General features: G+C 45.6%; 1 protein-coding gene across 1 annotated transcript in view; it reads left to right on the forward strand.

Moving 5' to 3' along the window:
- Window positions 1–24,999, forward strand: part of Niban1 (niban apoptosis regulator 1) — a 158,991-nt gene that overhangs the window by 124,090 nt on the left and 9,902 nt on the right. The window contains exons 6-12 of the mRNA XM_021168396.3: window positions 2,573–2,688; window positions 8,745–8,849; window positions 9,184–9,346; window positions 13,233–13,420; window positions 16,777–16,938; window positions 19,151–19,261; window positions 22,228–22,335. Of these exons, the coding sequence (XP_021024055.1) occupies window positions 2,573–2,688; window positions 8,745–8,849; window positions 9,184–9,346; window positions 13,233–13,420; window positions 16,777–16,938; window positions 19,151–19,261; window positions 22,228–22,335 (953 nt within the window). The remainder of the gene's footprint in view (window positions 1–2,572; window positions 2,689–8,744; window positions 8,850–9,183; window positions 9,347–13,232; window positions 13,421–16,776; window positions 16,939–19,150; window positions 19,262–22,227; window positions 22,336–24,999) is intronic.

Here is a 24,999-nt window from a genome sequence, read left to right on the forward strand (position 1 = left end):
ACGTGGTAATTACAGTTTCCATCTCACCCTGTCCAGTCCTTCCCAGTGTGCCGAGCCCTGTATCACAGTCCCGCTGTGGGGAGAACACACTGTGGGGAAAGCAAAAATTTTAAGGACCACCTTAATTTTCGTTTTCTAATCCTCTGAGGTTAAACACTGAGTGGGTCGCCAAGCCAAGAAAAATAACACGAAAGAAGATACATCAATTAGAAAACTCGATTTGTGGGACAGGCCATTTTCCCAGGTTTTTCCATTTTGAGCAAGTCTCTGTGTCGATGTTGATGAGAAGCCAGTTCTTCTGTAATGTGGAAGGTGTCCTAGGATTGCTTCGTGGTACTCTCACTATGAAGAGTGTTTAGCTCTTGTAGATGCTATGCCCTAAGCTGTGTTTTCTCTTTTAAGCACCTGCTGCTTTATAATCTAGAAAACCTCAAAGGAGGTAATCCATAACCTGCTAGCTGACCGTCACCTACCAAGGCCGACTGATTCTCTTAAGTTACGCCCAGTCAACCATTTAACGTTGACTGAGTAATTCTGATGGTCTAAAGCTATGATGCCGCCTCTCCCTGCAGTGACCCTGCTGCCTGCATTCTAATAGAGTCCACACACAGAGATTATAAATTATCTGTAGATTATAGTTATCTGTAGATTATAGTTTCTAGCAAGAGAGCTGTGTGCCCTATCGCAGTGGAGGCTTGCTGTTTGCCCCTTCATTTTCCCTTTCTAGTTATGGATTTCTTTACAATTTGATTAGGGGTGTGTGTGTGTGTGTGTGTGTGTGTGTGTGTGTGTATACTGGGCATGAAACTTAACCAAATTTAGGACCAATGCATGCTAAGTGCACACTCTACCACAGTGAGCTGTACTCCCAAAAGTGCCTGGTTAGATTTTTTTTTTAAATTTTAATTACATTTATTTGCCAATTTATTGAATGTATATATGTGAATTTGTATGTGCCATGGCATAGGTCAGAGGACAGCTTGCAGGAGTTGGTTCTTTCTTTCAACTGTGCAAGTCCCAGGGATTGAACTCAGGTCATCAAGGTTACCAGTGAACACCTTTATTAATGTTCTCCACTGCGGCTCGAGACCCGCTCTGCAAACCTCTGTCTCCAAAAATAACTACCTTACAGTTCATAGCAGTGGCAAAATCACAGTTATGAAGTAGCAACAAAAATAAATCTAAGGTTGGGGGTCAGCACACCATGAGGGACTGCATTAAAGGGTCGCAGCATTAGGAAGGTTGAGAGCCACCTCTTTCTAAACCATCTTGCTGGTCCAAGATTATTTTTGAGTTCATTTTCCACATCGAAACCTCTATCATTCTGTTATCATTTCCTTCTCTGAGAGCTAGCTTTAGCTGGAGCGATGGCTCATCCACTCAGGAGCCTGGGACAGGATTGTGAGTTCTAGTTCAGCCTGCACTAGGTAGTCAGGATGCTGGGCTACAGAAGGAGTCCCTCAGCAAACCTGAAGCTAAAGAAAGAAGGCCACAAGCTAGTTTTAAGAAGGAAGACACATAATGTTCTGGGGGTTTTGTGTTTTGGCTTGGTTTGGTTTTGGTTTTTTGGTTTTTTGTTTTTTTGGGGTTTTTTTGCAGGGTAGGAGGGGTTCGAGACAGGATCTCTCTGTGTAACAGCCCTGGCTGTCCTAGAACTTGCTTTGTAGGTCAGGCTAGCCTGGAACTCACAGAGATCTGCCTGCCTCTACCTCCTAAGTGATGGTATTAAAGGTGTGTACCACTACCATCTGGCAGGAAGATTGCACAATGTGGCTTTCGGATTTCCAGGCAGGTTACTCAGCCCCAGCTGCCATCTCGAAAACTTAAATCCCACCACTGTACAGACAGTCACTCCTTTCTGGTAATGTGTTACTTCTCAGATGCAGGAACAAACTCATCAAGGTGGGATGCAGAGTCAGACACCTACCCAGTTCTCAGCAGGACCCTCGACTGACTACCTGTGTGACCATAGGCAGTTAATTCTGCTTTCTCTACCTTGTCAGACTCATCTGTCAGATGAGGTGATAACAATACTTCCCTCTGGAATTTTTGTCAGTTCTCAATGAAATGGGTGATGTCCTTAAATAAACGGTATCTTGCTATGTGCCAGCTATTGCCATTTTCATACACATAAATTAGCAGACTATGTAGACACTAGCTACTTTTGACAGAGAGGGCTGACATCAGCTCACAAAGAAACTGGTCTTTAGTTTGGGGTCAGCTGCATCACAACAGATGACTCAAAGGAGATGTTTCTTATTGGTGGCATGCAGTCCTTGGATGCCCAGGGACAGCGTTTGAGACGAGGCAAGGAGGGAGAAGAAACAGGGAGGTGGGGGGCGGGGAGGGGGAAGTAATGATGGTCCCCACCACTTCGTTCAGTAAGTGATGGGATTCTTGGAGGGAGAGTAAGCATTGTGGTAGACACTTACAAATGAGCTCCTACCGGACTGCCTGCTTACTGTCCTGTGTTCTCGTGCCTTATAATAGAGAATTGGCCTGTCATACTTGAAGAACCACAGAAGAATGCAAAATAACATGTCTTATGAAATGCCCCTTTTCTTTCTTTTAGATTACATGAAGCAGACAACATTTGAAGCCCAAGCCTTTTTAGAAGCTGTGCAGTTCTTCCGGCAGGAGAAGGGTCACTATGGCTCATGGGAAATGACTACCGGGGATGAAGTCCAGGTACTATGGGGCTTGGAGCTGTGGATCCTCTCTCATCTGTGTGACAGGGGTCAAGACCATATAATGAAAGTTGCACACATAGAGGATGTGGTTTTCAAGGCGTTTCCCTGAGCTGCCTAAAAGCGTTGAGTCAATGAGCTATGGTTCACATGAAGACCACCAGCCCTGGCCTTCAGGAGGGCAGCCCACAGTGCTTAGTTAGGTCGCAAAGTCTGTGAGAGCAGTTTGTTCACACAGCTAGGAGTGTCTTTTGTTGTTTTGGTTATGAGCCAAAGGGTTCTGTGTCGAGTGTGTTCTTACACGTCCACACATGTACTTGTATATTTCCAACCCGAGAACACTTTAGAATTTCAAACAATTCTTAGTGTCCAATAGTTTGCAGAAGTGGATCCATTTAAGACTTTGAGAAGTTGAAATATTTACAATACTTTATGCACCAAAGAAAACCCAAAGCATAAGAAACAGAAACAAACTGCCTGGCCTAGCGAGTAGACAACATACTTAATATTTAACAGATATTTAATACAGACACCTGTATTAAAATGTTCCTGTGTGACATTTTGTAATGTTCAAACCCTAAGTGTGTCTTGGCAGTCTTGCAGAGTGGAAAGGACAGTTTGCATGAGGGAACTGGGAGGCACAGAACAGCTAAGTGACTTATGCATTCAGCAACTTTATTTCATCTCCTGCCTAGGCCACTTGCTTCATATTTTCCTTCACTTAAAATCTTTAATTTATTTTTATTTTATATGTATTAGTGTTTTGCCTGCATGTGTGTCTGTGTGAGAGTGTTGGATTCCCTGGAGCGGGAGTTACTGACAATTGTGTGCTGTCCTGTAGGTGCTGGGAATTGAACTCTGGTCCCCTTGAGGATCAGCCAGTGCTCTTAACCACTGAGCCATCTCTCCAGTCCCTCACTTAAAGTCTTAATCATATGTCAGTTCACATTTCTTTCCACTGAAAACAAGAATTTAGTAGAACTTTTGTGGGGTTGAGTGTTTCAGTGTGTGTGTGTGTGTGTGTGTGTGTGTGTGTATGTATGTGTGTGTGTGCGCGCGCGCTTTCTGTCTACTTTATCCTTTAGGCTAACATGCACTAAGTGCTACAGAAAGTGCAAAAGAGCTAAGTGACTCCTTTTATATTGCTCTCTTAGTAGTAATGACTCACACGAGTGTGGCAAGCCTTCGTGGTGATGGTTGTTATAGGCAGAGGTCCAGGCAGAGCAGTGTCTCAGAATAACTTTCCTGGCAGGCTGTTTAGGTGAAAATGTTTGTATGCTTGGTAAAAGCATCAACACATTTTCTACTTGTCAATATGAGCTACGAGCACTATCAGATGAACGCATGAGAAAGAAAAATGGGCAAAAATGTCAAGTAGCTGCAGGTATAAGGTATTTATTTGCCTTTAAATTAACCAGGTGGGTGGGAACATCGCGTCCTTCCCAGGCTGCTTGGTTCTAAGACCAGAAAACTTCCCTTGGTCTTGTCTATTCCTTCTAGACTGGTCTTCATTCAAGATATCTTGAATGGGGCCCTCTAAGTAGACACACTCACCTACAGTGCTTCAGTAACACAGGGCCTAGGGCCCAAGGGTCCAGTCAGACATGGGGCCTGCCTTTGGGAGGGGCATCCTTCCTCAGTCTTTTTTTTTTTGTTTTGTTTTGTTTGTTTTTTGAGACAGGATTTCTCTGTGTAGCCCTGGCTGTCCTGGAACTCACTCTGTAGACCAGGCTGGCCTCAAACTCAGAAATCCACCTGCCTCTGCCTCCCAAGTGCTGAGATTAAAGGCATGCACCACCACCACCCGGCTTAAAATGTGTAGCCCAGGCTGGCCTCGAACTCGTGATCCTCCTGCTTCTGCCTCCTTCAGCAAATCCTACCGGCATGTGCCACCACTACAGGCCCTTCCTCAGTCTTACCCCTTCTTACAGCTTCTAGTTTGAGAAGAAGCACAGTGCTTTGCTCTTAGGGCATAGTGTGACTTCAGTGAGTGTGCTCTGTTGGTTTGGGTTTTTTTGTTGTTTTGAGGGACAGGGTCTCAGCGTGTAGCTCAGGCTAGCCCTAAGGTATTGGCTTGTAGCTCAGGCTAGCCCTAAGGTATTATTGGCTTGTAGCTCAGGCTAGCTTCAAGCTCTTGCCTTACCTCCCTCGGTTTCCTTTGTCATATATGAGGTATACAGCACCAAACCCTGCTTGGTTTGTTCATTTTGATCAATCTGATGACATCTTTGGTTTCTTATATGTGTGAGGAAATCCTTCACTCCACAGCCCAGCAGTTAAAATTTCTCACCATTTCTTCTCACCTTTTTAAAATACAAAATTATAAAAATTATGTTTGAGGTTCCTTATGGTATAACTCAGTAAATTCTGTTTGATGGGGAGTTAATAGAACCTTCATATTTATTTATTTATTTGATTAGCTATTTTCCCTCAAAAAGCCCACAGGCTTCTCTCTTGCTTATGGAGAGCTGGCCATGGTGGGTCACCCAGAGTAAGCAGGCGAGGGACAAAGCAGTGTCAGGATGGGAGGAAGCAAGCCGGGCGGTGGTGGCGCACGCCTTTAATCCCAGCACTTGGGAGGCAGAGGCAGGCGGATTTCTGAGTTCGAGGCCAGCCTGGTCTACAAAGTGAGTTCCAGGACAGCCAGGGCTACACAGAGAAACCCTGTCTCGAAAAACCAAAAAAAAAAAAAGAAAAAAGGATGGGAGGAAGCTGAATTTAGAGGATGAGGAAGGTGGTGTTGGCATGAGATGGCATGGTACCCCAGGCTCTGCCAGCCTCGGGCCTCTTCCCAACCCCTACCCACCCCCCTCGGAGCCTCTCTTCCCCCTCTTTCTTTCTTTCCCAGACATATTTTCTTTTCAAGTTCCCAAGCTGTAAAATAGAAGCAAATTTCTTGGAACATCATGTGGGAAAGAGCAGAGGCAAACTGCAAGCCCACCCAGATGGAATGTTGGTTTTCTTTGGCCTTTGTGTGTAACATTTGGGTCTTCTCACATCCATTCACACTCAAGCTCAAAATCAATCCAGTCTCTGCAGAAGGACAAACGAGCAGAACTGTGACTCTTGACTTCAAGACTTTTCAACCAGGACAGCATTTCCCATTGTGCTTTGCTTTAGTCTCCATCCATCTTAGCTCTCTCTCCTCACACCATACTTGATAGGTCTTGGGCATAGGTTCCAGCAAGAACTCACTCACCTGGGCAGGAGTGACCTGGGGACGATTAATTACTCACTGAATCAAATGGCTGAACCTGCTGATTTTCAATATGTTTGCCTACATCAAGTTTCTTATGAGATCCCCAGAAAACAGTGATCTTATAAGATCATCTCTTAATGCTCCACAGAGAGTGACTCAGAAAGGAAACACAAGTCCATCTGTGAGTTTTCAAGGCCTGTGAACGTCTTGCCTCTGTTATCTTCATCACTTGAGGTAGATCCACATTGTAGCAGATGGGAGCCCTTCAGCTGTACTGAGCCTAACAGCTCCTTTCCCAGGAGCCCAGGGAACCAGGGACCCAGCCCACTTGTCCTTTCCAGCCTCAGAGCATTCCTATTCAGTCCAGCGAGAGCGTCACACCCTGCCATAATGGAGCCCTGGAGAAGGGCCAAGGCCAGTGAGCTTGTGAGGGTTTCCATGGATGTGGCTGACCAGTGAGCTCAGAGAGAACTTCCTTGTAGCCCAAAGTATAATTTGAACTTTTACGAGACGGAGGTCAGCTGTTTTGGATAAATATTACTTCAGCTTCACAGACCAAATGTCTCTAGTGACGGTCTGCTCTGCTGCCTGCTGACATTCTCGACGGTGCCCCTGCCTTGTTGCAGACCTCAGTCTGCAGCCTGCTGTTGCTGTTGAGCTGTGATCCTCAGAAGACTCCAGGTTAAGTGAATCAGAGCAGCAGGGCTTCCCCAAGTCACACCTGAGAGCAGAGAAGGAAGGGTGGGGGGCTATGGTGAACGTGTGGACTGCTACTCAGATGCAAGGGAACACGAGCATCATCGATCAGCACAGAGTTTTAGGATGGATTTGGGACACTCCTACAGAGCACTCAGAAAACTTTCCATGTCCCTTTACGTCTGCTTAGCCCACAGGTGTCACTTTGTTTTATAGTATTTGCTGCTAATTTATCTTTCAATTGTTTGCCTAAGGAGGGTCCAGGTTTCTTAATGATACTTTTCATAGACAGGATATTCCAGCCAGTACATGGGTCATTATCAACCTTCTAGCTGCCTTCTTCAGTGCATGGCTGCAGGAGAAGGCTGCTGTAAAACACAATATTGTCTTCATTCTATCCACGGGGAGTGTTTGGGGTAAAGGTTGGCACTTCATCGTTGGCATGCTACTGAAGACACTTTCACCAGCCGACTTTGGCTTTCAGACGCAGCGTGGCAAAGGCAGAATTATCCATCGGATGATGTGTAGCTGAGAAAAGGGGCCGCTTGCTCTCTTAAGAGACTCTGTCCTTATGGCACTGCTGGAACATTGGCATACCAGTAGTCAGCTTTTGGGCCTGGCGCTCGGGGGGTGGGGTGTCAGGTTCTAACAGATCTCTGGGCTTAATGACATTAAATACAGAAAACAGAGTGAGAGAGTGGCTTTTTAAAAACAGTGCCATAGGCATTAGCCCAGGTGGCTGCGTGTCCCTGAAAGGAAACCCTTCTCCTGGGAGCCACGAGATAGTCCTCTTAAAGTATAAGGCAAAAATAGCTCTCCCACAGCAATCCAGCCTAGGAGATGTTGATTAATGGCACATGTCCCTCCCCTTTAAAACACAGTGAAACAATGAAATCTTCTGTTGCTTAACAATGTGAGTTCGTAAGTGTTAAAAACATGTAACACAATTCTGCAGCTTTGTCTTGGTTGTGTTTTGTTTTTGAGACAGGATCTCACCATGTAGCTCACACTGACCCAGGGATGCTCCATCCCCCACCCCACCCCCCATTCAACCTCTTAGTATTTGGGATTATAGGCAGGTACAACCTCATCCAGCAAAATTGTGCATTTTTAAAAAACTTGTTTAAAGAATAATATTTCAAAGTAGGCAGTTATATTCTCTCTCTCTCTCTCTCTCTCTCTCTCTCTCTCTCTCCCTCCGTCCCTCCCTCCCTCCCTCCCTCCCTCCCTCCCTCCATCCCTCCCTCTCTCCCTCTCTCCCGGAAGCATCAACAATACCTTCATATTAAAAAAAAAAGCTACTTCTGTAAATATAATGGAAAAAAAAAAAACACAATACCTTCAGTTTTCTGTGCCTGGTTTGTTTTGGAATCTCTGTTTCCTGCCCTTGCCAGCATCTCCTTGGCCCTTTGGTACCTTCTTTTCCTTCTTTACAGGGACCCTCTTAGACTTGGTATCTTTGGAGGAGGTTTGGCTAACCACCCTGTTCTTTCCCTTGGTTTTACCTCCCACAACACACCCTCCAGCCTTTTTCTTAGGCACAGAAGCAATGATAGAAGACACAGTGCTGGGTGGGGCAGTACACTGAGGGCTTGGAGTGGTCTGATAGTTTCTCTTACCTCCTTACTTTGTTGCTCCATCCTTTTTGTAACCATCAGAGGATGAAAGGCATGTTCGGGAATACTTGGAGTAAGGAGATTGAGGCATGCAGAGGCTTGAGAAAGAATGGCAGTCTTAGGACCACAGACCAGGCTCAAGCCATCATGTCCAAACTTGATGCTCCTGTTTAAGGATACCTTATCTGCCACTGAAAGTCACCCTCTCATTCTACTAAACACAAGGAATCTTGTTAGTGTGAACACAAAGAGCTTGGATTTAGGAAATAGTTCCTGCCATTGAGATACCAGTAGTAGAACATATCGGCAGACACATCTATTCCCTGTGAATATGAAGAATATTTACCTTTGAGTTTGTGAGCAAAGATTTTATACGGTTATCATATGCACAGCCGTGAGTTCCATCAGCATCAAGGTCTCTCCTCCTCATCCCCCCACCTCTGCCTACTTCAGAGCCCATGGAGCCCAGGACAGGGACGCTGTCGTGAGACCTCGAGCTGGCCATCCTCCGCTGATGCCCTGCCCCGTTTCTCCTTTACTCTGCAGGTCCTGAGTAAGCTGGTGATGGAGGAGCTCCTGCCGACCCTCCAGACTGACCTGCTGCCTAAACTGAAGGGGAAGAAGAATGACAGAAAGAGGGCCTGGTTTGGAGTAAGTTACAATGTTACTTTGTAACTGTGTATCAAAATGAATGTTCTCATCTCTTTACTTTTTTTTTTTCTTTTTCTTTATTTCTTTTCTTGGTGGTGGTGATGGTGGTGGGGGAATTTGGTGTTGTTTTAAAATAATTCCTTTCCTTCCTAGGTAAAAAAGTGTCAGCTTTGAACCTGCTCAATCTCCCTGGCCTAAGAACTAATCTAAACAGAGTCGTTCTTACAATTTGAGCATGTGCTCAGCTCTGTTTATGTGAGAGTCTGTGGTGGGCTGGCCTCCCTCCCTTCCGGAACTCCTTCAGTCATAGATGATCCACTGTTCTGTGTTTCAGCTCCTGGAGGAAGCCTACAATCTGGTTCAGCACCAAGTTTCAGAAGGATTAAATGCCTTGAAGGAGGAGTGCAGAGCGCTGACAAAGGACCTGGAAGGGACCATCCGCTCAGACATGGATCAGATTGTGACCTCAACGAACTTTCTAACTGGGAAGATCCGAGGTTGGTGGAATGACCCCTTACTGTTCCCAACAAATAAGCTGTCCACTGAGAGACCCATACATAGAGAGGATGTGCTGAGCCTCTGTCTCCGTGGGTCTCATATCTGTGGATTCCACCAACCACAGATCAAAATGCACAAGGAGGGGGAAAAAAAAAAACGTTTGCAATGATCAAGTGCAGGCTTCTCTGTTATTCCCTAAGCAATACAGTATGGCTATTATGTCCCATCTATATTGTATTCAGTATAATAAGTAATCTATCTAATATCTTAAGTAATAGGGGGTATATAGTTGGGTGTGCACTGGTTCCATGAAAAAGCAGTAATTTTAGTGTCTCAGGATTTTGGCCTCCTCTGGGGTGGGGTTTTGGGGACTCTCAGAACCAATTGCTCTCAGATAGTATATCCAGTTTCCGAAGAAAATTAAGCTGAGGGAATTGAGGGGAGAAAGTAGTGGTTGTAGAAGGAGAATGCTGTAGCATTATTAAGGCCTTCGTTTTACCCTGGATGCGTTGTAGACTCAAGGTAGCAGGAACCTTGCTTCCTGCGTTGTGGTGTGTCTGTGTATTGTGATGAAGAATGAGGTTTTCTTTGATAGAAAGCCTGCAGCTTTGGCTTAGGGTCAGTAAATCTGAATAAGTTAATCAGTCATAAGTTAGTGTTGCTATTAACCAGTCAGGTGTATTTGAGGTGGTTACTGGCTTCTATTTGCCTTAGTCTCCTAATCTGTTGGAAGTGCTGACAGGAGTGCGGTTGGTAAACTACGGTCCTCAAACTGGATCTGGCCCCGCTAGATTTTGTAGATGATGTCGTTTTGAACCCAGCCATGCTCATTCATGAGTTCATAGTCTAAGCTGCTCTGTGCTCCTGCGTTCAGAACTGAGCTGTTGGAACCCTAAGGACGACATAGCCACAGATATTACTGTCTGGCCCTTGACTGCACATGGCTGACCCACCCCCACACAGCAGCCTTAGGTGGCCTGGAGGGGTCTTTGGGATACTTTCTGTGACTCCCTGTTCTTTCTCAGTCCTGTACCCAATGCATGGAGCACTCCTAGTGTTGCTGCGGAGGAAGGGCATGTGAGTTCTTCAGTGATTAGTTCTCAGAAGTATTTCTGGATAGCTCAGGTGAATACTCACACATTGAACGTTTGCTAAGTGCCCTCTGAGCAAGTGGTGGAGATTGGGACCCTGTGCTCCTGAGGCTGCCTGTCTAACGGGGGCTGTCTGCCTGGCAGATTATCGTCTGCAATTCACACCTTCTTCATACTACAGCCCAACATGCTTCAGAGCTCTTAGGATGGGTCCCACTGAGAGGAGATTAGAAGAGGCATGTCTATGCACACGTGTGCTGAGACATGCACATGCGTGGTGATCGTGGGCCTGCCTGTTTCTGCAATGCTTCCAAAGTCAGATACAGATCAGCCTCAGTGTGATTTCTGTTTGATATGGTCCAGCCTCACAACCCATCTAGGGTGAGTGTCGTCATTCCGTGTCTATCTAAGACTGCCAATGTGCTGTCCTCTCAGACCCATGTAGGCCTAACTACCCAGGCTGAAAGCAGACCAGTCTCTTTTACCTAATGTGCCATGTACCTGCCTGTTAATTTGCCCATTACTTCACTCAAGAGTGAGGCCATTAATCATCAGCTCTGTTCCACACTTATCTGTTCAGGAAGAACTTATTCTGCTCATGCTCAGTGTAAGGACTGAAAGGTTTCAGGTCAACGCACTTTTATACACAGAAGACATGACATATTCTGTAGATACCAAAACAGAAGGAAAATATGATGAATGTTCTCAGAGAAACCAGAGCAAAGAGGTCAGGTTCAGAAAACTGCCGGGGCAGGGCTCGTAAGGAGCATAGTTAGAATTAGGTGGTTAGAAAGCATGAGAAAGCCTGCAGTTCTGGGTTTTTGTGTGTCACAGCCATCCTTGGAAAATGGTGGACTTGTTTCTTCTTCATCAGAACCCCTGGAATAATTACTTCTCTGATCTCCATTTTACAGACAACAAAACTGAGGCCATGGTTAAGGGGCATCCCTGACACCCCGAGGCTAGCATGCAGCAGGCTCTGACCCAGCCCCACCAGCTTCAGCCTTCTAGGCTTCTCAAAAGCTGCCAGCTGTCACGGAGGCTCTTTAATTAGTGTCACACCTCCCGAGTCATCATAGCCTCATCCGTGTATCCTTGAAATAGGGCACAGGGCATGAATGTGGGCCTCCAATCTTACTCAGCCTGGAAGGAAACGCCTGTGGGACACAGTTCAGGAACTCTGGTGGTGGGGTTCATTGGGTTGGCCCAAAAATGTGACATTGGAACTGGATCCTGAAGGCACTATGAAAAGGGTGTTTGCAAGTGGACGTGGAGGAAGGCAGGCCCAGGTGAAAGGACACTGGATAGATGATGGGGTTGGGGGAGGGGCAGAGAGCTCCACCATGAGTAGCAGGCAGGGAAAGCTGAGGAGAGGAGCATGGGCCCATCTCTCCCCATCTTGCAAATGCCCAGCACTGCCAGATCATTGCTGCGCATTGCCAGTGCTCAGAATTACTGAAACTCCAGTTAGATGCTTTTCAAACAGTGCCTCTCACAAAGTTAATGAACTGACAGCTTATTTTCTTGGCAAGCAGTTTTGCAATTTGGTTTCAGACAAATCCTCTTTTTAAAATTTTACAAAGCTCAAAATGTTTCCTTTTTGAGTCTGTCATCAAAGAGGTCTTTTATTTATTCTTTGACTATTTTCATACATGTACATGATATATTTTAACTATATCCACTCTCAACTCTCCCCTTTCACTCACCCACTTCATCCCCCTCCTACCTTCATCTTCATTCTCTCCCTCCCACTCTCTTCCCCCTCCCTTCCTCCCTCCCTCCTCCACCCCCTCCCCCCATTTCCCTCCTTCTCAGTAAACCACTGGGTCTAATTAGTGCTACCTGCTAGAATGTAGAGATCTTATGTGGGTCTTTTATTTAAAAACCACCATTTATTTGTGAGTGTGCATGCGTGTGTGTGTTTGCACACGAGCGTACACATTTCACATAGGTGGAGGTCAAAGAGCATCTTTTCGGAGTCAGGAGTCAGCTCACTCTTTCTGGCATGTGAGTGCAAGGGTTCAAACTCCTGTCATCCTCTTGGTTTGGCAGGAAATGCCTTCACTCACTGAACTATCATGCTGGCCCCTGTACAGGCCACCATAGCACTGTGAGTTCCTGATTACCATGCCAAATCCAGAATAAGTTAAGCCCAGTTCTGGACCACACTCCTGCATTTGCACATTAGCCTTGACCTTGGTACAGTTATCTAATGTGGCTAGTTTCTCTTTTTCTGGGGCAGAGCAGTGTGTGACACACTGAACTTCAGCCAATGGGTCCGTGCAGTATGCTCTGCTCTGCCACCATATCACGGCTAGACTGAAAGTGAGTGGCAAGCTGAACGGAGCTCGGCGCCTGAGATTGCATTTGAGTCTTTGAAGGGTCTCTGGTGGTAGGTGGGTGGAGTTACACTGACTTAGTGCTTAGAGAAATGAATTATAACTGACACATCTGTTTCAGAATACAAAGTGCACATCTTTGATGATGGTGGTGAAGGCTCAGTGAAGGCTCAGTTGGTCCGGCCATTGTATACTCGTAGAGATCAAACAGAGAACTACATTCTTCCCAGGGCAGGATAAAACTTGGGGAAGGGACTTCTGGGGATGCTTTAGGTCTCAAAGCATCCAGCCAGTTGCCAGCCTGGTAAATGCTGGCAAAGGATCTATTATGCTAGTCTGTTCTGCCCATAGGAATTGCCCGAGGGGCCATTTAGCTACCATGTGGTCTCTGAATCCAAATTTGCCCTAAGCCATGCCTTTTTTTTTTTCTTTTTTTTGTCTGTTTCCTTCCTTAGCAATGGTGGCTCAGCCAGCCGAGCAGTGCTGTGGGGAGAGTGTGCAGCCCTTCCTGGCGTCCATTCTGGAGGAGCTAATGGGGCCAGTGAGCTCCGGCTTCAGTGAAGTCCGTGCACTTTTCGAAAAAGAAGTAGATGAACTCAGCCAGAGCTTCCGTGCCACCCAGGACAGTGCCCAGCTGAAGGAGGTAGGAGAGAGAGTGCACACCGAGGGGCAGGGAGCCCGGGGCTGCTGGGCTGCCTTCCTTGCTCTCCTCTTGTTTCTCCTTGACCCTTCCCAGCCTCTCCTCTCCCCTCCCTTCCCCTCCCTTTCCCATGTCCCATCCTCTCTTTCAGTCCCCTCTGGCCTCTCCTTCTTTTTCTTTCCCTCTTTCCTTTCCCTTCCATCCATTTATCTGGTATTTTTGCCACCTATTCAACAAACTCATTGATCCATCCATTCATAACTTAAATCCACCTAATTTTCCTTATTAATGGCTCGTAAGTCGCAAATATATTTGTGCAAGGCAAACAACCAACTCAAATATATAATTCTATGTCCATAAAGAGGCAAAATTAGAAACCAGCCTTGACATCAACTGTTCCTCGTCCCTCTGGCTTCATACCCAAGCCCCTGCATTGACTGCTATAGTCTGGTGTATGTTTACCTGCATACTATTGGTTCATGTATCAGCATATCTCTTTATTTTAAGTCGCGTTTGCTGCTTTGTTTCCACAGGTATAGGCTCCTAATATAAATGCATGCTTGTAGGGCAGCAGTGGCCCCTCAGTGCACTGAATCAGGAAGTGGGGGAGGGTGTAATCTGCTTAGCTATGGAGACCAGGGGAGTTGATATACCCTCATGTTCAAAACTTGCTGACACACACACTGGGCCGCTGGCCTGCCTTACACTTAACATATCATTAAGAACAGGGCTTGTTGGGGTGACTCTTTCCTCCCTTCCTGATAATCACTTCAAAGCATTTGTCTTTTTAATTGGCACATTGTAATTGTGCCACACTTATGGGCGACAGTGTGGCAATGTTACCCAGAGCTTTGAAGACAGAAGCCTGGTCCCACAGCCCCAATAAACTTTTCTCAGCCACATGCCAATCATGAGATGAGTGGCGGTGACCAGCAGAGGAAAGAGGTCTATTTAATGTGCCCACCTCGGGAAGAGGAACAGAGAGTCCAAAGAGACCCAAGTCTGGCTTTGAAGTGCTGACCAACCAGAGCTTTAGGTCAGCTCTCCTGTCTGCCTTGGCCACTGTCCTAGCTTGACCCATCTGGTTTCTATGGGCTGAGCTCTTCTACTCTGGTGTAGCCTGGCCTGCAATGGTGACTGCCCCCCTACATGTGGATATATCCTGGGAGGTTCTGCTCCTCCTAGGACAACAAAGTGACTGCAGGGTTGGGACAGCAACTTACCTCTGTGCCTTCAGCCACAGTAAAGGAGGCAAACATATACTAAAGGAAGGTAGACATGCCAGCTTCCATCCTACGTTAGGTACCTGTGGACCTACCTGAGGGGTCAATGCCTTTTCAGCAAAAGCAGCTTCTACACGCCTGTTTCAGCAGTTTATACATGCAGATGGTGCAGAATGATCGCACCGCTTCTATTCCCTTAAACATTTTTCATTTCTGTGTGTTATGAGCTCTTCGGGCTCATTATAAAACATGTGATAGATTGCGGTAAGCCATAGTTTCTCTCCGGTGCTGGGCTCTCATTTCTTTATGTGCATATTCACATGTATAATTGTACAAAACCAAGATCATTTAATAAATGCTTTGATGCTTCTTATTACATCCCTGTGTTCATGTGTGTGTGCACATGTTTATATGGGGGTGTGTGTGCATGTGTGGTTTGTGTATGTGTGGGGTTGGGGCATGTATGTGTATGTATGTGTGGGGTTTAGGGCATGTATGTGTTTATGTGTATGCATATGCAGACACTTGTGTATGTGTGTATGTATGTATGTATGTACGTATGTATACACATGTGTCTTTTACCTTGCCTTTCTTCCTCTTTGTTTTCTGGCAACACTCTCTTCTCCGCAAATAACCATTATCACCAATTTGGCTTGTGCTATGCTGCGCTTTCCCTCTCTTAGGAGATATATAAAACCCACACATTTCATAGCTGTTGTCTTCCATTGCTTGCTTTTAGAAAAATATAGTTATTTTATATACCATGCTGTTTATCGGATTTCTTCCTCACAATGATTTCATGAAACTGTCTCCGAGGTAACTGTCCTAGTTCTAAATCACTTTGTGTAATGACAGCATAATATTTCATGTTTAGAAATGCCGTGATTCATTCAGCCATCCTAACATTGCTGACAGCATGAGCAGAGTCATAATAAATAACCTTGAACCTACATTTTACCGTATTATTAATACATGTATATGTGTATACACGCACAGTCCTTACATCTTGATGCTTTTATTTCAGTGGGATAGAGTCCTAGGTTGAAAGATATATTTCTATGTTAACATATGTTTCTATTAAATTTTAGAGGAATTTTAAATTTTGCATTGTACTGATTTGTTTGTGGCAGGGAGCCTTCTCCCCATGTTACCCTCTGTGATGGTGGCTGTCACTTATTTAAACCTCGACAATCTGATGGAGGTGAAGCAAGCTTTCCTCTCTTGCCTATTCAATGAATTATTTTTAAGTAATACATTCCTGGCTCAGCAGTTAAGTCTACTTGCTGCTCTTCCACAGGACACAAATTTGATTCCCAGCTCCAGGTCAGGGGCCTCAGGACCAACTGTAACAACTCCCCCTCAGGGGGATCCAACGCCCTCTTCTGGCCCTCATGTGTACTACATTCACATGCTGTACTCTTAACACAGAGAGATACTCAGTATTAAAAAGAAACCTTTGAAAAAGGAAGTGATACTATGTACAATTGTAGGATGAAAGCAATTGTAACAATGTTTCCTTTCTCCCTGTTTAGTCTTTAGTTCCTCCTCAGTAGACCTCTCCATTGTTTACTTCTTAAAGTGAACACTTTCCCCCTTTCAAGCACAATGGGATGGGCCCTTGGAAAATTCATGTCAGATACATGTCAGACACAGATTCATGTCAGATACAGATATGTCCTGGGTCACTCACACCTGCCTGCCTTGTGCCCAGCTTCTCTTGAGAGCTTTCATTATCAGCAATTTTTTTCCCTGTCTTTACCCATTCTCCTGTCTAAGCTTACAGTGTGTGAAACCATTTGCAACTAAGCTTAGAATATGAAACAAGTTTCCACCCCTTGGAGAACCTTTTGCAGGTTCACGGACTCAGCAGCAGTTCTCACAGCCTGTCTAGCTGGTCCTTGACCTCAGGAAGCAGGGACTTGCAGGCTACTGAGGACTTAAGGAGCTGGGAGCCCCGGCTTGAGCTGTCCCAGAGAACCACAGAAAGAAGACATTGAAGATGCCTCGGATAAAGTGGTCCAAGCAGTAATTAATACTCATAGCGTACACTTGATTGTTTCACAACACTAGTATGTAATATGGAGGAAAGATTCCTACATCTAAGGCAGTTTGCTTTTCTTCTTTACCAAAATGCAGGGCCTACAGCAGCTAATGAAGCTTCCTCTGGACTCTGTGAAGATGGAGCCTTGCTATACTAAAGTCACCCTGCTTCCAGAGCGCCTGCTGGACCTCCAGAGCCGCTTCAGGTTCCCTCACATTGACCTGGTGGTCCAGAGGACTCAGAACTACATGCAAGAGGTGGGAGCAGAGGGGAGTCCAGGGAGGGCGAGGCTGAGGCTGAGGAAGAGGCTGAGGAAGAGGAAAAGGATGAGGCGAGAAAGGAGGGAAGAGAGAGGGAGAGAAGGATAAATGCATGCTGGTGGGTGTGTCCAGGGTGCTCTGCAGCTCAGGAAAGTGAGGCTGGAGTCAGGTTGACAGAGGACACACACTGTACTTCTAGCTGGCTTTATCTCGCCTTAGAAAATAAGAGTCTGGGAAGATAAAGTAGCGTTAGCCAGTAATTATCTGATGGCCGAGTCAGGGCTGCAAACTTTGGCTACAGATGAGAAACACATGGGGAAAATTTAAAAACTACTAATGTGCTACCCCACTCCAGGTGATTTCAAATGTGTGTGTGTGTGTGTGTGTGTGTGTGTGTGTATGTGTGTGTGTGTGTGTGTGTGTGTGTAATATATTTGAAATTCTCAGCATCCTCTAGCCCTATCCAGTGTTTCTAATATGCAACCAGGATCTAGAAACAATGGTTGAATTCTCCACCTCATTATAAGAGAAACCGTCACAGTTTCATATTGGATTTTTATTTTTTTAATTTATTCTATTACGTGTACGTGTGCACACCTGCTTGTCTGTGTATGTACCGTGCACATGCAGGTTCCTGAGGAGGCCAGAAGAGGGTGTCAGACACCTATGACTGGAGCTATCCATGGTTGGTTGTGAGCTTCTCTGTGGGTGCTGGGAAGAGAACTGGAATCTTCCGGAAGAGCAGAGTGTTAACTGCTAAACCATGTCTCTAGCTCTGATATACAACTTTCTTGAGTCTACCCCATAGATTCTCTTCCCCCTCATGAGGAGGTCCTCCTCCTCCCGAGACAAAACTAAGTGAATACTATAGGCTCTTTCATATTACAGTGTTCCCTAAATGAAAGAAACATCTAATTCCACATGTTTAGCTTGCTGCAACTAAACACTACACGGAATCCCACTTCAGGGAGCCAGGGTTATGACGAATTCTACCTAAGACTTGGTTTTAGGTAAATGTAGTGGCGTTGAAAGTGCCTGGATAAAATATTTTACCTAAAAATTACAGGCAGGATTAGTTTTGTGTGTTATCATCTAGTCTTGCTAGTGATGATTGGAGTTGTGGATGTGGTGGTGCCCATCTGTAATTCCAGGACCGGGGAGGTAGAGACAGGAGGATCTGATCAGGAGTTTAAGGTCTTTGTCTTCATTACAAGTTCAAGGCTATCCTAGGCTAAATGAAACCCTCTCTAAAAGGTATAAAGGATAAATGGTGGAATTAGGTAACAGTATAACAATATAACAGTGCCCTGGATAATTCTGGATCCTGGAGAGACAGACACAGGCACGACTATAGACTAAGACATCTGAGCTGCATCAGTTTCCTGAGCAATAAATTTCTGTCCCCAGTGTGATAGCCACTGCTGCCATGGAGTCCTGACCCTGCCTCTTCTCTGCAGCTCTATCAATGCCTTTTTTTTTTGCTACGACAGAATAACGGACAGGAGCCACTTAAGGGAGAAAGGCTTCCTTTTGGCTTATGGGTTGAGAGGGAACAGCCCAACAAGGCAAGAGGTCATGGTGGAGGTCATAGAAGTGGGAGCATGTGGCTGGGGCTGCTCTTAATGCTGATGCTAGGAAGCAGAGAGGGTTCAAGCTAGACGTGGAATGAAGCTAGCTGTACTCCTTAAGCCCCCCACCTCCTCCAGCAGGGAACCACAGCCTAAAGATTCAATAACCTCCTGGAACAGTGCAGCCCAACAAAGACCAGTGTTCAAAAATAGGAATAAGACTACAAGGGTCATTTCACATTCAATCTGGAACACTAGCCTGGCAGAGGAAGGAGGGCGCTGTCATTCTAGGTGTGGAGTTGTTATCTGAGTCTGCATCACCAGGGAATAGAGGAGAATGTCCACTGGAGACTGTGGCTCTGAGTTCCTCTGTATTGGGAATGAACGGATGCCATTATGCAGGCAGGCAGACAGACAGACAGATGTATATGTATAGAGAGGGATGTTTCCTACCCTCCCCCTATTTCACAGTGGCTACTAGGTATCTTGTTTTACACTCTAGGGAGTAGGGGGAGTGTTGGGTCAGTCCACAGTTGTTCCTGGAGAACTCTGTCCATCGCCTCCTTTCGGAGCTCAGGTGGGCGGGCGGGACCCCATGTTCCCAGCCTCTGACTGTGGTCATTTTCTATCTTGATGGACAGCTCATGGAGAATGCTGTGTTCACGTTTGAGCAGTTGCTCTCCCCATATCTCCAAGGAGAGGCTTCCAGAATACCAGTGGCCATCGAGAAGGTTAAGCTCCGTGTCTTAAAGGTAAGAGTTTGGTCTTCATCTGTCTGGGAGCATCTGACAAGATTGTGACCCCTGTTCCTTTACTCAGTGGGAAAAACCCTGACCTCTCTTGTATCCCTTTAGACCGGTTTTCCCGGAGCAGATAACCATTGTTAACACAGCAGTTTCCCCAGCATGACTCTCATGCCTCTTCTGCCATCTAGTGGCTTTTTCTGGAACTACATGTCCTCAGCATGCGCTCCCAGTCAGAGCGCAACCTGTGAGTGTTGACTGACTGCTTCAAGCACTGTCACAGGTATTGCATAGTATATACAATATAACCACAGGCCAGCTGCATCTGAGCTCTCCAAGTACAGTAAAACCCACTAAATTTAACCAACATTTTAAAATTAAAAAACAAATCTTAGAGCCAGAGGAATTATCCCAAGGGAAAACATGAGATAGGTTTTAATGAGCTCTTTGTATAAGCGCTTAATAAAAAGCTGTTGCGATAACAGGAGCTCGCACACATTTGGTACTTACTTAAAGCCTTTTTAAAATTCATGCTCCTAAGATTTGTTGTTCCTAAGTTTTCATTCCAAGGGTTTATATGTTTCGTTTCTGTTATTTATATGCATTAGTGTGTGTCTGTGGGACTGTATGCCACCTGTGTGTGGATTCCCATGGAGACCAGAGGAGGATGTCAGGTCCTTTGGAGCCAGAGGTACAGGCTAGCTGGAGTCATCCATCATAGGTGCTGGGGACAGAATTCAGGTCCTCTGAAAGAGCAGAGCCATCTCCTCAGGCCTCTTTAAAGTCTTTTAAGGAAAAGACCCCAAAGCTACCATTCCCTTTGACTTTCACTGAGCTTAGATGATGGTTAGACTCTGCCCCACAGCAGATGAGGAAGCCAAATTTTTGGAAGCAGGTCTTCCTCCCTCAAAGTCAGCAGTGCATGAGCTCGGAGCTGCAATGATATTTACACCTGGCCCACTTAACTTCTGCTTCCTCCTGCTTCCCCCAAGCAATGCTTTAGAACAGAACTTTAAAGTTCCACTGGGTCTGAGGGATGTCTCAGAGTTTCAGACCTCATCCTGATGCCACAGGGCAGGAGAAAACTCTGGCAGCCAAACTGTCGAGACGAGAAGCGATGTTGCTCCTAGCAACACAAATAATAACACACTCACAATTGACATGAGGGGAAAGGGCGAACCTCAGTCATCGCTTGAGCAGACAGGAGAGGAAGGAAGTAGAAAGGTGTACCAATCTTCGGTTTGGGGTTCAAAGGAACTTAGAATACCTCAAGTTCAACCCTCTAGCCAGCGTTAAAAACGTTCCTGCCCAGTGAACAGGACCCGCCAGAGTTCTGGGTGAGGAACTTCCAGTGCTGTTTGGGGTTGCAGGAATACACAACCTTGGGTGTCTCACATCCACTTTAGATTTGGGGTTTCCTGGAACCCTTGCAACCATCCTAAATGTTGAGTGATCTGTAGAACAGACCTGTGTGACAGGGGTCTAGCCATTGACAGTTTCACGTTCCTGAACTCAAACATCCTGAAACTATTGGCTATATTTGACCATGTCCACTTTAGCCTCCCTTTTATTTAGAGAAATGCCATTGTAATTGCAAAAAAGTCCGAGTCAAGTATTTGTAGAAGAGCAATCCGTTTGGAAGAAGACAAAAATCCTGACCACTAGTCCACTGGGTATCTTTAAAAGCTGTAGTTACGATTGAATAGAAGGTGGTAACTTACAGAAATCTATAGGTACCACGTACTACAGACCTACATCGTATGGACTAGTAAGAGGAGAGATTTTCTTCCAGATTTGGCTTCTCAGTGGTTTTAGATTTTTGTGTGACTTCCCACATGGCCATAGATTTTCTGATGATTAGCAAACATTTATTTTTTTGTCTTTATTATTATCTCCTATTCAAAGGAAATTTTTACTGCAGTTAAACTATTTGCTACTCCAATAAATAGATAATAGACAGACAGACGGATGGATGGACAGACAGACAGACAAAAATAAAAAGTGTGGTAGTGTCTCGAATACTCAGACACCTCCAAAATCACAACAAATTCCACCTCCAAAGACAGCCAGTTGGACTTTTCACAGGTGTGTGTGCAAGCCCACACCTTCCTTCATAGCCTTCTCCACCTGGCTGCCTTTGGTAGCTTGAGTAGAGATGTCATTTTGCTCCCATTTATGATCTGCAGTGTGAGTGCTCTCCTTTCCTCTTTTGGCTTGATCATTGTGTTTACACGCCTACAGTAGTTCTCCATTGCGCCTGTGCAGAAGGCACTGGCGTTCACGTGCAAACCAGTAAGGAAATGGGCAGCTCCCAAGAGCCTGCTCTTATTGCCTCTTAAATTCAAAATTGTTCTTTTGTGTGCCTGTCCTGGAAAATACTACACTGAACCAGAGGGGGCTGAGTGAACTCTCTTGAAAGCGTCAGGTGGTAGATGTTTTAGTCTTCATTTTCTGTTGCAACCACCCAGTGTGGCTACTAGGTACCTCCAGTTTGGGATGTTCAGGGTGGAACAGAGAAACCCTCTCTTGTTCAAGAGACTTCTTTGGTTAGCTGTTACCCACTGTATTGATGGAGCTTTGAGCCATGACCTCTCTCCCTCTGTAGATATCATTACAAGGCACGAACAGTGCTTGCAGGACGGCAGATAAGTGATATCTGTGGCTCCCCTGTGTCTGCTCAGCCAGGAATAATGAAGCACAAACTCACTCTCTAGTTTGAGGCCCATCTTTTTGAACAGGATCTCACTTCTTCGTTTTGATCTTGCCTGTTTGTAAAAGAGGTGCATGGACTAGGTGATGATGTCATAGTCTATACCCAGTTTGTGTAGACGTTCCAGAAATAGATCTCTGAGACCTGAGAGTCCTTAGAAATTCGAGGGGGCTGAGGAGAGGAAGTGACATGGGTGGCTGTGTTGTTTTGTTGTTTTAGATCAGTTTGAAACGCTGTTCCTTAGCACGTGTCTCTGTGTCCACAGCAATATGATTACGACAGCAGCACCATCCGGAAGAAGATCTTCCAGGAGGCATTGATTCAAATCACACTGCCCACTGTGCAGAAGGCGCTGGCATCCACATGCAAACCAGTAAGGCGACTCCCACAAGCATGCTCTTGTTGACTTTTGAGTTCAGATGTTTTACTTCGCACTTCCGCACTGACAGAGTGCAGAACTAGAGTACACCAGAGGGCTGGGGCATTCTTTATAAGTGGTCAGGTAGTGGATGTTTTAGGTTTCATGGACCTGTTTCTGTCACAGCCGCTCAGTGCTGTTGTTTAATATACAACAGCAGCCAGAGATGATGCATAAATATATAATCAAAGTCTGTATTAAAGTAAACATGTACACAAAACACACACACACAGTGAGAGAGAGAGAGAGAGAGCGATCCCAAGATTTGTGACTTCTGGACTACAGGAAATCAAAGTTGGACTGGAGCCAATTGCCAACTTCTGAGGGCTGTCTGCCATGGACTGCCAGAGGAAACGAGACATCCCCCGTTTTATTGCCAGTCCTTGCTGAGAGAGCGTGTACCCTGAAAGTTGACTACTATACCCAGAAAGGATCTAATATGTGATGGCAGAGGGCTGTTTGTACTCCTGTGTTCTGTAACTTTAGTTTACTGGAATCTCTGACATAAGCTGGTGCGAGCAAGGGGTTGCAGGACAGCCATGGTTATGGTGTGGGTAGAGCAACAGGCAGGAAGCATCTGCAGGCTCCTTCAAGTTTTCTGTTTAAGTCCTGGCTCCCCTCTGCTCTGCTCTGGGCCCCTGAGCAAGCATGCCCCTGTGATTCTGTTTTGATCAACTTTCATCATTTATGACATTCATCTACTAATGTATCTTACTTTTTATTTTTCTGTTACCACCAAACCTCCCCCCTGTCTCCTCTCCCCAACCCCCCACACTTTTGTCAGGATCTTGCTGTGTAGCCCAGGTTGGGTATTAAACTTTTGATCCATCTGGCCTGCTAAAACTGCATCTCCACACAGATTTGCATTATCTGTCTCAAGAATGAAGCATGAGCGGGAGAGATGGCTCAAAATAAATAAATCTTTTTTAAAAAATGAAACATTAGAAAAAAGCATTTGCCATCTGATTAAGTTACTATCATACACTAGGCATAGCATTAAACATTTCTTATGGATCATCAAGATGAATTTCACAGTGGCCCTTGGAGGAAGAGACTATTCACAGCCTCGTGGTGCTAACGAGGGAAGTAAGTGGTTGAGTGGTAGCAGGCCCAACATTACAAGGCCGGTTACCACCAGCTGAATCCAGTTTATTTACCTAGGACACAGCTGGCACTCAGCAAATGGCAATGCCTGCCTACAGCTGTTACTCTTGCTGTTCCTGTGTTCCAAAAAATGACTTAGGAACTTGGCCATTTGCAAGGCCTGTTCCCCCCTCGGAGTCAATAAGAAAGAGCATCATAGAATTTTCAGATGGCTTTTTGACAGTTTGGAGACTCTCCAAGCACGGAACATTAAAATCCTTTGTGTGGGTTATTGTACTGTGGAATTTTCACTGGTTTGTTTTCATATTCTATAAATGCTGTTTTTCTTCAGATAGTCATTGGCACATCCAGTCTTGCTTTAATTCCTGGAGTTTTTTTGTTTTGTTTTGTTTTGTTTTGTTTTGTGGAAAGGTTCTGACAAAACCAAAGGAGGAAGGAACAGGCCTGTGTGCCTGACTCTTGGCCATGTGTGAAGGATGACTCCGTAGCCTGGGGATGACTGATCCTCCTCAGGAGGCGTTTGTGTTTCCCTCCCAAGGGAAGTACGGATGCCTGAGTGCTCCCTTCTCCATGTGAGGAGAGGAAGGAGAGCTCTGGCTCCCCCTCGTTTCTATGTCCTCTGTTCCTAATATCAAAAGAGTGAATTGTGCCCAGTCTATATAGGTCATTGCAGATGTTTTGTTTTGTCCTGTGAACATGCCATTGGCACATGTGTAGGTGTGTGCGTTTTCGGACCTGTTTGTGTGTGTGTGGAGGTCAGGGGTTGACACAGTTTCCTTCTCCATCATACTGAACATGGAGCTTGTCAATCGACTTGTCCACCTGGCTAGCTTGGCTTAGGGATCCTGCCTCTGTGTCCTAAGCACTGGGCTTACAGGTGTCTAATCGTCCATCCCATCCCCAGCTTACCCACCTCTGTGTGGCTGCCTGACCCAGTGAACCTTTGGACTCAGTCGTGGCTCCTGCCATTTTTCGTTGAAAGAGGTTGCTTTTAAAAGAGCCTGTGACCCTGACTTTTCCATGATAATGGGCATTATGTGTCAGTGTCCAGAGCCTTATGAACTCTGGGTTTATATGCAGATATATTAAGAGATTATCTGCTCCATTTCCCTAAAGTGAGTTTTTTTTTTCTTAGTTCTTTTAGTAGCAACTTCCTAGGGCTGTGACATTTGACTCTAACCTAGCTGTGTAGCAGAATTGCCTGTGGTGCATTTTCTTAACCACCATCCAGGTCTTCAGCATCAGGGTTCCATCTTAGCTGATCGAGAAACTTAAGCAGATGACCCAGTTCAGCTGTCTCAACATGCAGGATGTACCTTGTGAGGGAACAATACGCGTGTTCCTCTGTTCTCTCCCCACAGAATTACTGAAATAGTTGAAGACATGTTTTCTATTCATTCAGCAAACGTACTTCATAAATGTATCAAACGTGATCCAGGTACTGTGGTTGGTGCATATAAACGCGATCCAGGTTACTGCCCTGGCTGGAGTTCCCAGCTAGTGGCAGATGCCGGG

The sequence above is a fragment of the Mus caroli genome, unplaced genomic scaffold (genome assembly GCF_978045245.1).
Source record: "Mus caroli unplaced genomic scaffold, Mus_caroli_1 scaffold_1, whole genome shotgun sequence".
In the NCBI taxonomy this organism is placed as follows: Eukaryota; Metazoa; Chordata; class Mammalia; order Rodentia; family Muridae; genus Mus; species Mus caroli.